At 31.4% G+C, this 12,174-nt stretch overlaps 1 protein-coding gene across 2 annotated transcripts in view; it reads left to right on the top strand.

The window, feature by feature from the left end:
* LOC111505550 (uncharacterized) overlaps positions 1-11,231 on the top strand; it is a 65,643-nt gene extending 54,412 nt beyond the window's left edge. The window contains exons 1-4 of one of the 2 annotated variants that reach the window (XM_023160378.2): positions 3,819-4,051; positions 4,162-4,291; positions 8,033-8,118; positions 9,695-11,231. In XM_023160378.2, coding sequence (XP_023016146.1) covers positions 4,273-4,291; positions 8,033-8,118; positions 9,695-10,141 — 552 coding nt within the window. In that variant the 5' untranslated portion in view covers positions 3,819-4,051; positions 4,162-4,272 and the 3' untranslated portion in view covers positions 10,142-11,231. Of the gene's footprint in view, positions 1-3,818; positions 4,052-4,161; positions 4,292-8,032; positions 8,119-9,694 lie in introns of those variants that run through there. The other variant, XM_023160384.2, reaches the window with a different exon arrangement.
* The last annotated feature ends 943 nt before the right edge of the window (positions 11,232-12,174 follow it).

Raw genomic sequence — 12,174 nt, 5'->3', positions numbered from 1 at the left:
AAATCTATCCATTGATTTTTACATAAAAAAAGTGTATGGGTTGAATAATTTGATCATTTATGAAATAATTTAGAATAGCTGGTTATATTTCAACTGTTTCAAACAACTACAATCTTTAGGATTCCTTTCTTTTGACGTATTTTAAAAATCCAGAAAATAGTGGAATAACCAGATTTTTCGGAATATCTGCAGAGCTTATAAACATTTCTGTGCAAGGGAATTATTTGTGTTGGATTACCAATATTCATGATAAATTAAAATCCAATCTTAATAGATACTACAAAAACACCAACGTAGCTGGTGAAATATCGTCGAAAAGAATGTTGCAGTTCCAGTGAAATGCCCGGCATTCCATGCCAGAGCCTTAAGCTCTATTCATGATTGCTATTGAATTTCTATTAACGTAAACGTGAACGTGGATTTCGATATTTTTAGAAACCCACATAATTTTTTTGAGAATTTTGTTGTTTATTCATCAGAAAATGGAACTCGTAGAAAGCACATGTGATAATTCAAAAGCTACTTTCAAGACATATTCAATTGAACAAAGTTGAAATATATCTCGGGTAAATTATATGTGAAATTCATTCATGATACGAGAATAACGTACTCATTACAATCGTCCTAAAAAATTATTCGTTCAATAATATTGTACATATTATCTCAATTTACTGTAATAATACAATGACAATTTATTATACGTTGTCCTGAACAGACCGCAGCCAGTGAATTTTTTTTAGGATATATCAATGTGTATACTAGCAGAGTCTTGAACTATAATAACTTCATTTCATAATGTTTAACTCAGTTGTATCATTTCCAGGTAGCAAGAATTCTCTCGAACCATTTATTCAGATTAAGAGCTTAAGAGTAGTAATATCCTCGAAAAAGATATCCAGATTTACTGGAATACCCATCCTTTGTTCCTTTCAGAGAGCAGCAATAACTCCTCCTCATCAAAATGTAATTCAAAGAATTTATTTAACCTGTAGTATCTCTGCCAACTCGAGATTTCGTGAATTGAAATCATCAGTCAAATTCTACTCGAGTTCAGCAACTCGATTGGTCAGTTCAAAGCTGGATATAAATGATACAGTTGGGACGATAAAAAAAACACATACGTTTCTATAGTAAAGGAATTTACATACAAGTAAAAAAGTAAGACAAAATATTTGCCATCAATGAGAGAGAACCCACATTTCAATTCTTCAGTACTGCACGAATAGTTGTTTTCACGAAATAAATTTCAACCTCAAAACTAGTTCAATTTTGTCGAGACTATCCAAGATAACACGAACTGAGAGTATCTCGAGTTGGAGAGAATTAAACAACTTATGCCTCAATTTTTTGTTGAGGCATTCTAGTTAGAGATACGAAGGCAAATGAAGGTTTTCATGTGTAGATTTTAATAAAAATCAAATTTATCCTGAGTTGACACAACTGTAGATCATATCATTGGTGACAGCGCACTCGTATGTCCGCAAAAAATCACAATAATACATCAATAATTTTATATACTATAAACTAGTTTCATAACTTATTATAATAGTATTATGAAATTTACCTTGTTTTGTCCTAAACATTTTTCGTCCAAGAGAGAAGTTTTCTTCAAAAATGTCAAAATTATTTTCCACTATATTCTGCTTTCCTGCTTGATCTTGTACTTAACTACACTATGATGAATACTGACTAAAATGATTTGAAATTTACAAACAGACTTATAAACTTTTAAGATCAATAAATATGTATGAACAGGTAAATTGATTACCTATCTAAAATTCTGATTAAGGCCAGAAATATACTCGTATACTATAGGCAGTAATGAAACCCAATTCATTTATGCGAATTTGATTTCCAATTCAGGTACATGACTTCGTATACTCGTATATGGGCAGTATTTGGGTTAAATGGTCTTATAATTTTTGTGTGCACAAAAGAGAAATGCCAAAAAATTAAGGAAACATGAAAAAAATTATAATATGAATCTACAATGTTTATTAGGTACTAATTTCATTTTGAAATCAAATAACTATTTGTGAAAAATTTTCACTTCAGTACCTTCGAAGGCGAATTCCGCACAATCAAATACCAATTAATGGTGTTATTTCACGAACTGAGGATTCTGCAAAGTTTTTAAAATTACCTCGTTAGTGTCGAGGAACTGAAGATTGTTGAATAGTGCATCCTCTGTAGTGGAAGTTCCGATATTATTGGAACTATTCGTTCCCCACCCTCAGGCTCATACAAGCTAATAAGCTTGATGTAGTCCTTCTGGACCTCCAGAGCAAGACGATATTTGTCGTGGAGTTTTCAGCTCTTGGCAAGACGAATATCGTCCGTAAAGTGAAGAAAAACGGATAAAATATCGAGATTTTCTCTTCGAACTCCGCAGACTCTATCCAGATCACTCTGTCAAGATGGTTGTTCTGATTATTGGAGTCCTTGGTGGAATGATGTCTTCTCTACTCTCGAATCTTAAAATCATACCGGCTTGCCGCACTAAGGCAGAACTCTTAGCCGCACAGATGCAGAAGGCTGTCATTCTTGGCTCACTGCGCTTTCTCAGGGCACATGATTCTCGGCCCCAATGATCACTTACCCCACGGTGTGGGGAGTGGTCATTGGTTGATAATGCTGGCGCGTCCTCCCGAATGTATCGGGGCTTCGGGAATAGGGCCTGACCACCACATACTACGGTAAAATAATAATATAATATGTTATATAAATCAGTAAGAATAATTATCTTCATTATTTTGAGAAACATGGCGCAGGTTTTTATTGTTTCTGCTCAGATCCAGATAGAATCAATATCCTACATGTAATACCCCTTTATCAAATCTTGTCTGACCTTGAAATTAAACTGTCCAGTTTTGGTTCGTTAGTAAACTGTTGTCTTCTGTGTATAATATTGATCATTCAGCCAGGAGACGTTCAGTTTCAGGTGTAGGATATTTCACTGAATGTAGAGTTTACAAGTTACACTTGTGCTTTTACATTCAATTGAAACATGTATATCCCGATACTAAATTTAAAAATCAACAGAGAACCTATTTTTCATATTTGGATGGAATGGTGGGACCAATGTACTATAACGAAAAGGCGTTTTTGAACGTTGATGAAAAATATGAAATCGAAAAAAAAACGGAAAACAAATAAAAAGAGATCTTTGTGTATGTGTTTTTCTAAAAAAGAAAACTTGGAGTGACGATAATCTATTAGATCTGGTTACATCAATTATTTGCTTGTTAATTCACCTTTATTTATAAAAATTCATAGGATGCTTCGATAAGTAAATGAATCACTTATATTCAAAACACCTAAGTACGAAATCATAAAGTAAAGTGATGAGCAGTTAAAGCTTCCCCACGCTGAGATGCAATAGCTGAAGCTAGATTCCAAAATTGTAGGCCCTATATTCTCAGAATTATTATTGCATCAAAACGTTGTGATTCTTGTATTTTATCATCATATTTTCCTCACCTGTTCAATATAATTCCCGTACGCCACTGCACTGAGACGGATTAGGGCAAAATCGTCAGTCATTTCTGAGAATTTGAAGCCTTTTATTTTGGAACTATGGTAAAGAGTATAAGATTTGTTCATTAGCATCCTCATTTTTTTAGTTGAATAATGTATATTTTGAATTTTTGCAAACACTGGCCAGAATATATTATAATATAATATACATAAGCAAACAGAACATTTTGATATTGTAACCCGCCAAAACCGTGAAATTTTAAAATTTCCATTATTTTCTGAATATACCTCGTATCATAGTTGTCGATGCCAAAGACATAAAGATGAAACTTCAATTCATTCAAATAGAATTGTTGCCAAACTATTTTTCTATATCAGTTAATTTTAGTTATCTCAATAATGAGATGAAGTCAATGGTATTTTTTATCCCTACTAATATCACATTTTACCATTTCTATTGGAGTCGAAAAATTTGGCAACGAATCCCAGAAGTTTAAATTGAAGTACACAAAATATCATATTTATGGACAGCACTGCTCCAGGATTTATTTGCAAATACAAAAGATAAATTGAGGTACCTTTACTGATAATTTTAATGAACATAAGCCCTTTCTCCCCATAAACTATTTATGAGATTTCTCCCACTAATTATTTGTCTACTACCTGAAAATATTACTTATACAGATGTTTCAAGTATCGAGTTGAAATTGTAGCTGTGCTTCTTCAAAGTAGCATTCAACAAGAAAGCAGAATTCATTTGATCATTTTTTGGGAGAAAACTTCATTAGCCACATCATGTCCAAGAGAATACAAGGTAAATTGTCTTCATACTATCATAGTTTGAATTGAAGCCTCTCTTTCAATTTATTTATTTATATTTTATACTAGTTCAAAATAGAGAAGTTTTCCAAAACTATTAAAGATATGCAATATGAATGAATATTAAAGGACGATTGTTTTGATTTCTAATTGATAAAAGCATCAAGAATATCTCTATTTCATTCTTATTGTTTGAAAATTTGTTATACAGTGTCATCTCCAAAGTATGCACCATATGGGAAACTTATTTATTAAGGGTTTTTCGACAGAATGTTATTCTTGATTAAAGTTTGTGCATCCCCTAAAACTAAACATGTACCAACAAAATACAGTAAAACACACGTAATATACGAGGAGGCTTCAAATATTTGATTTTGAGACAAGAGTAAAGTACTCTCATTTTGAAAAATTTCGGGAAATGTTATTTAGAAAAGTTGTTCAGCATTAAAAAATACATCTAGATTTCAAGTCATGTCCATCCAAGCAAAGTTTTATTTTTTTAGCAATTTTTTTAAATGGGGACTACGAAAAAAAAATTCTGCTAAAACGATAAAGAGACAGCATTCTGTATACGACCGTTTATCTTAAAGCCTGTTAACCACGGCCAATTTTTTTGAAGAGTGAAATAATTTTCAAAGATTTTGGTGCAAAGTTATTTTAATTTTTTGTCAACACCGAAAATTACTCAAAATTATACTGTATTGTAACAAGAACTTAATATTCAATAATATCAAATTACGAAACATCCTGTTACAATACAGTATAATTTCGAGCGATTTTCGGTGTTACCAAAAAATAATAATAACTTTGCACCAAAAACTTCTTCAAAAAAATTGACCGTGGTTAACACCACAGTTGTATAATTTGTAATATTGCAGGCTTCCAGAATAAACCGTCGTATACAGGATGATTTCTATTTATCGTTTTTATTTTCATCCCCATTAAAAAAAATGGGTAAAAAATAAAACTTCACTTAGATGGCCATGACTTGAAATCTAGATGTATGTTTCAATGCTGAACAGCTTTTCTGAATAACATTTCCCGAAATTTTATAAAATAAGAATACTTTAGTTTTGTCTCAAAATCAAATATTTGAAGGCTCCTCGTATATTACGTGTGATTTACTGTATTTTGTTAGTGCATGTTTAGTTTTAGGGAATGCACAGACTTTTATCAAGAATAAAATTTTGTCGAAAAACCCTTAATAAATAAGTTTCTCACATGGTGCATACTTTGGGGATAACACTGTGTACAAATACCAATTCAATTTGAAGAATTCTAATTCAATATTATTTCGTCATACACAATTAGATTTACACGATGTCTGCCATTGGGGATGACAGTGTTCCATGCAAGTTTAATTTTACATCTTTCATCTACTATATTGTGTAGCAATCCTCTGGATGCTATCTGTTTCAATCCAATACCGAATGTTTGGAACACAAACTGAATAGGATAAAGTGTATTTTTTTGTATAATTCAATGTTCATATAAAAGTAGTCGTTTTGAAAGTATTTTTCTTTCGTGTAATTCAATGTTTATGTGAAAGTAGTTGTTTCGAGACGGCTTTTTTTTCCAGTTCGTATCTGAAACTTACTTCTTTGCATGATCTACACATCTTTGGAATGATTTGTTTTCTTCCTTTCTTTGGAAGGTTCCCCCATTTTTTTGTATGAAGATGGAGAAGTAGAAAACCGAAGCCTTTCCTTCCTAAAATAACCATCCTTCACTCTGTGAAACACAATTGTTTTTTTTTCTTACTATAAGATGCATTTTTATTATTATTAAAATGATGTATGAATACTTATTTGTTTGTAACAATTTTTTATTTAACAAACAAGTAATGGAAAATACTTTTTGTGCTATTTCCTTCCTGTAATGTATTCTTCAGTAATTTGAGGGTGATTTCATTACTCCAAATAATACACAATGGTTTCTCTTTTACGTTTATTTTCCAACTGCAATACATAAAACAATCCGTTGCTCTTCGAACCTTCTGTACATAAAAAACACCAGTATACTGAAAAACTAAAACTATTAATTCTCAACTTACAGGATGATTCACAATAATATCCTGCACTTCCAAAAACCATTATTTGCACTGATGACTGAAATTGCAAAATAATTTGCCTTTGTTACAACAAATTTCAAAACTATACAAGTGAAAGCTTCAAAAACAATATAGCTTTTATCAATTGTGAATTGTGATATTTCAAAATTGTTCACAAAAAAATTTAAAACATTTTTAGCCAGAATCTTTTCTAAACCCTTCAGGAAATAGCTTCAGCAGAGAAAAAAACAGACTTCTATTTTGAAAATATGGAAGTTCTTATACCAACACTCAACTTTTGTTTTCTACTATCCCTATCCAGTTTTATATACCTCAACGTAATGGAATTTTTCTTTGCAGTTATCCATATTTTGTCAAATTTGTAGTTACCCAGTTGTAGTACTCACCCCAGGATACATATCCTGGGAATTTGGTCACTATAAACATGCCATAGAAATCTATTGTATAGAGAAACTGTTGCAGTTTTGTAAACTGTTTAGTGAAAATCTTTCTTTTCATAAACTACACCTCACGATAATATGATCTCCACAAACTTTATTTGAAAATATATTACGACATGTTTCGCTAACACAGTAGCTTCTTCAACAGTAATTTGAATACTACAAGTTGCTTTTTACGCTAATATTTATATACCACAGGTAACTACATTTGGGACTACCTCCCTCCATCAAATAACCTAAACCTCTACAATTCTTATATACCTGAAGTACCTCTTCAATTATGATTACCTGAAGTATATTACCTCACTTCTACATCAATAATAATACTTTCTCGGTCGTTTAAAAAAAACAAGTTCTATAATGGTTATCTATTCAAATCCAGTTGGTCAATCATTAGAATGTTTGACTTTTCAATTTTAATAATTTCCATTGCTTCCAAATGATTCAGTTTCAAACCTACATTTTCTATGTGTAAAATTTCGAACTCTTTGTTAAAGATATGATTATCTTCTAAAAGATGATTTGAATATGTTGAACTTGTTTTCTCATTTACATAGCTCACGAGATGTTCCTGGATTCGATTCCTAAATGTTCTGCCAGTTTGACCAATATATACTTTAGGACATTTTCCACACTTTTGATACTCTTGATTTCTGGAATTTGGATGTTTTGTCTTTATTACTGGTAACTAACTTTCCCAACGTATAAATTATTCTATATGCAATTTTAATATCTCGTGTTCTCAAAAATGAAGGTACTTTTTCCGTTGTTTGTCCAAAATACGTTTGAGCTCTATAATATTGATTATCTAACTTATCAATAGGAAAAACGTCTCGAATCGCTTATGCGTAGACTGTTTTGGAAAGTATTTTGTTTATTCATGATGATATTAAGTTCAGGGTGAAAATCTTCCATCAAGAGTCGGCCAATTCCATCACATAAAATTTATATTAGTCAGTGAACCAAGTTTTTTTGTATCAAATTTCAATTTTTTGCTTCATCTCAGCCAATGAAACACAGTTCTTACAGACAATTAATTCATTAGCTTGCAGTTTTCTTAAAAATTGGGAATGTTGATAACTTTATGTGATACATAAAAACTAACTGTCAAATGTGTAAAAACAATTCTAACATATGAATTGTTATTTAAATTCCATATCTGATTGTTGAAGTACTCATTAATTAATTTATTACAATCATCAAATTAATCGAATAATTTTTTCAGGTGCATCTTCGGCCGGCTCTAATTTGAGAGTTGATCCCGATACCACAGTTCCCAAACCAGGGTGTTCGACGGGAGGTTCTTGCAGGGTGAGTTCTAATAATTCGCTAAAAATATTGAAAAAATAAGCTAATTTCACGAGGATACATTTCAACCGTTTCGTTAATAATACATTCAGAAAATGACTGTAAAGTACAATTTTCCATCTGAATATTATGATATCGACAGGGATAATGAACCCCTTTTTTTGAATACAAAACGCTCATCTTATTGTTGTTTTCTAACAAAAATTATATTGACAAAATAGTTAAGACTTTCGCGGCCGAAGTTTTCCGAGATTTTTTCGGGTTTGAAAGCCGTGAATTTTTGGAATTCCTTCCTGACGTTTCGCTGGCTTATATTTTGTTAACTTTCATCAATATTAAACAAATTCATTGTTTTTCTTCGAAATTAGAATAACGATTTACCTAAATACTAACTTTATGAAACAAAAATCCCACTGGAATATTGAAGAATTTTGTCAAGATTCTCAAAGGTTGATGTAGCCGCACATTTATAAGGTTATTGAATCATGCCGTGCAAATTGATGAGAATGCAAAATTTACCGAATTTATGAGAAAGAATATGACAACCTATATCACAGAAATCATATTCAGGTAATAATTATTTGTAAGAAAACTTGATATTTTCCATTTTTTCCATACAGATTCTGAACTCCTGGGTTAACAACAGTTGTTGTTACGTAGTTTTCCATATAAGTCGCAATTTTGGTGACTTTGAGTTAATCAATATTTCTCAAGTTCTTCGTCACTATTTTATAACGTGTTTCACCTTTTCAGAAGGGACTTTAAAAACTCATCAATACTTTCAGTTTTGAATAGCTACTCGTTTCTCTTGACGATATCGATTATGCATGTTTTTTCTCTACTTGCTGAACTATGAAGTTTCTGAAATTTCTGAAAACTATGTATGACATTGAATAAAGTTGTCAAACACTGACTTCTGTAACTTGTAATTCAAATATGATAATTTATTCAGATTTCAGTATTCTTTTCACATATATGTTTGTTCACCATACTGAAAATGTGTTAGATTTCATAGGATGTATAAAGTTCTATAAGAATATATGACAATTATTCTGATATTTGTAAAAGTAGGGAAACATTTTTTTTTCGTTTAACAATTTTTGACATATTTTATTTTTCGAGTTAGCATGTTGCATTCCTAATGAGCATTTATTACTTTTTACTATTAGGAAACAGATTACAATAGTTTTTTTCTGCACTAGAGTCCTGATCATTTGATTGATGACGTTTAAGACAAAGTTCATGATATCAGTGACTTATTCAACAAGAGCTCTACTATAATTCCAAAATAGACACTAAATTCTCTGATGACTGACTTTCTGTTGCAGTGGCGTACGGAAATTATACTAAACAGATGAGGAAAAATGATGATGATGTAGAATCACAACCTTGACAATAATGTTTTCGTTTTAATGCAACAATATTCCTGAGAACTTAGTGCCTTCTATCATGGAATTGTACTATAGTCAACAAAATACTTTCATATCTTTTTGAGATTTAGGAGATATATTCAGCATTTCCCGAGGTTTTTTAATACCAAATATGCTATTCAGTAACCTGAAATGTATACTTTTTCCAGAATTCGGCGCCCCAAAGACAGCCCAGCACAACCAGACCTACATTTGTACGTTCCTCCATAAAACCAAATGCTTCTAAAGTGAGGGTGATTGTCGAAGAAACCTCTTACATCTACATACCACGACGCCCCCGCAGTAGACAAAACACTGTTGATGAAGGATACCACAGTTTGAACACTTCAAGGGAGTTCGACCCAAATATTCGTGAACCAAGAAATGTCAACCATGAAATTGAGAGTCTCATTTCCACTGTCATGACAAATCTACGTGTTGGAATCGAAACTAAAAGCGGAGAAATGTTGAGAGATTTCAATGAAAAAATGAAGCAGAAGCTCTCAGATTTAAAAACCAAGCATACTAAAATCGAAGAAGACATCAAGAGATTGGCCGATTCAACATCTATCAATCTTGTGAATCAAATCTCCGACTTTGTACAGAGAACCGAGTGAATTTTGTGTTTCTTCATAAACACAAAATTCGAAAGTATTTTAGAGTAAAATTAGTGATTTAGAACTTCAAAAGTCAACGTTCCAAATTTACTCCATTTTCTATTGATATTTTCAAATACATACAATTCGAATGATTTTTCAATTCACGAGTGATTTTTACCTGGGCGATTTTATTTTTTGAATTTTGTGTTTCTTCATGAACACAAAATTCAAAAGTATTTTAGAGTAAATCTAGTGATTTAGAACTTCAAAAATTAACGTTCCAAATTTACTCCATTTTCCATTGATATTTTCAAATACATACAATTCGAGTGATTTCTCAATTCACCAGTGATTTTCACCTGGACATTGTATTTTTTTGATTTTGTGTCTCTTCATAAACACAAAATTCAAAAGTATTTTAGAGTAAAACTAGTGATTTAGAACTTCAAAAATCAACGTTCCAAATTTACTCCATTTTCTATTGATATTTTCAAATACATACAATTCGAATGATTTTTCAATTCACGAGTGATTTTTACCTGGGCGATTTTATTTTCTTAATTTTGTGTTTCTTCATAAAGACAAAATTCAAAAATTGATTTTTTTAGAACTTCTGAATTATTGAGTATTTTCTCGTGAAATTCTTGGTACCACCTCATTGCATGAAGCATTAAAGTTCAAAAACAACAATATATTTTTGTGTCATTTTTCAAATGACACAATTCAAACAAATTTCCAGATCAGATCAAGAAACATGTCTGAAATAATAAATATATTTTACAGTTGGATTAAGAATAGAATAGAATATATTTATTTGACTACATTACAATACATGTATAAGTAATCGAATAGAAAACCGTGAAAACGAAATAACAAGCTAGAGGCAATTTGTCAATTTCACTACGAGTGATAGAAGTACAAACTTAATGGAAAATGAAAAAAATGTTTCAGATGAATTTTCATCTGAAGAATTTCTGTACATAGTCTACACGGGGAAAATGTTCTAAATAAACTGTTTATTTAACTTAAATCTAATAATAGTCAACACATTGTTATTAAATAGCAATTAAATGGTTAACTTGTGTAATATTAAAAGGTTTGAAATGAATTTTATTGTCTGTTATTTTGACCAAAATATTATTTGTTATGTAATATTTTAATTGCCATAGTGAATATATATTGAAAACATACCACTATTTTGTTTTAATCGGACTTTGTCAGGCATTCAATACCTTGAATCATGAACTGTTGTACTGAAAGCTGAGTTATTTTGGAACACTTGTTTCTCATACCACACTTTGCTATTTGCAGACTTTGGAAAGCATAAAAAAACTAGTGCCTTGTACTGATCTCAACAATTTTACACGGTCTCCATTTATTCTATTGCCGTTGAGCTACACTAGATTTTTCTGGTCTCTAAAAATGGATACTAGCTAGATACAGCGAGCGCCAAACGTGATGGCGTGACCTACGCCATGCGCACAAACTCATTTTCAATGTAACCTCCACTACAGCTCTTGTAAGACATACAAATGCTCTGTACAGAGGCGTATCACTACTTGTCCTCCAACGTTGTTGGCGTTTGGCATTGTCTGAATAATTTATGTTGTTTCAGAAAAAATGTCATCGCTTTGCAAAAATACAGTTAACAAGAGTCAGGCACGTAAAATAATTTTTGAAGCATTATTTTCAAAGTGTTAAATATGATTTGGATACGTTATCAAATGTGAAAAATAACAATTTCAACACAAATCTTTATTTTGTATTAGATATTTCGATAAGACCCATTTAAAAAGTGGTTAAAGAAGGGGAGCAATTGATTTCTGCAAATAACGGAGAAGTAAAATGTTCCATTCCAAGAAAGAAGCGGCCTAGAAGAGCACCAGTAACTGATATTCCCGAGTATGAGTATTCCAATATTAGATTTATTATTTACGACATTCATAAGACGAAAGGATGACGTATTACGGTAAAAAATTTCCACCACGAATATAATGGCGTTTTGGGAATTGTGGCTTCTGAAACATCTCTTCGAAGAATTAAAAAAAATA

The sequence above is a fragment of the Leptinotarsa decemlineata genome, unplaced genomic scaffold (assembly GCF_025532065.1).
Source record: "Leptinotarsa decemlineata unplaced genomic scaffold, Ldec_3_MD MMD2_tig00026336_RagTag_RagTag, whole genome shotgun sequence".
In the NCBI taxonomy this organism is placed as follows: Eukaryota; Metazoa; Arthropoda; class Insecta; order Coleoptera; family Chrysomelidae; genus Leptinotarsa; species Leptinotarsa decemlineata.
Note: the sequence above shows the minus strand (reverse complement) of the source record. Positions and strands in the feature narration are given on the sequence as shown.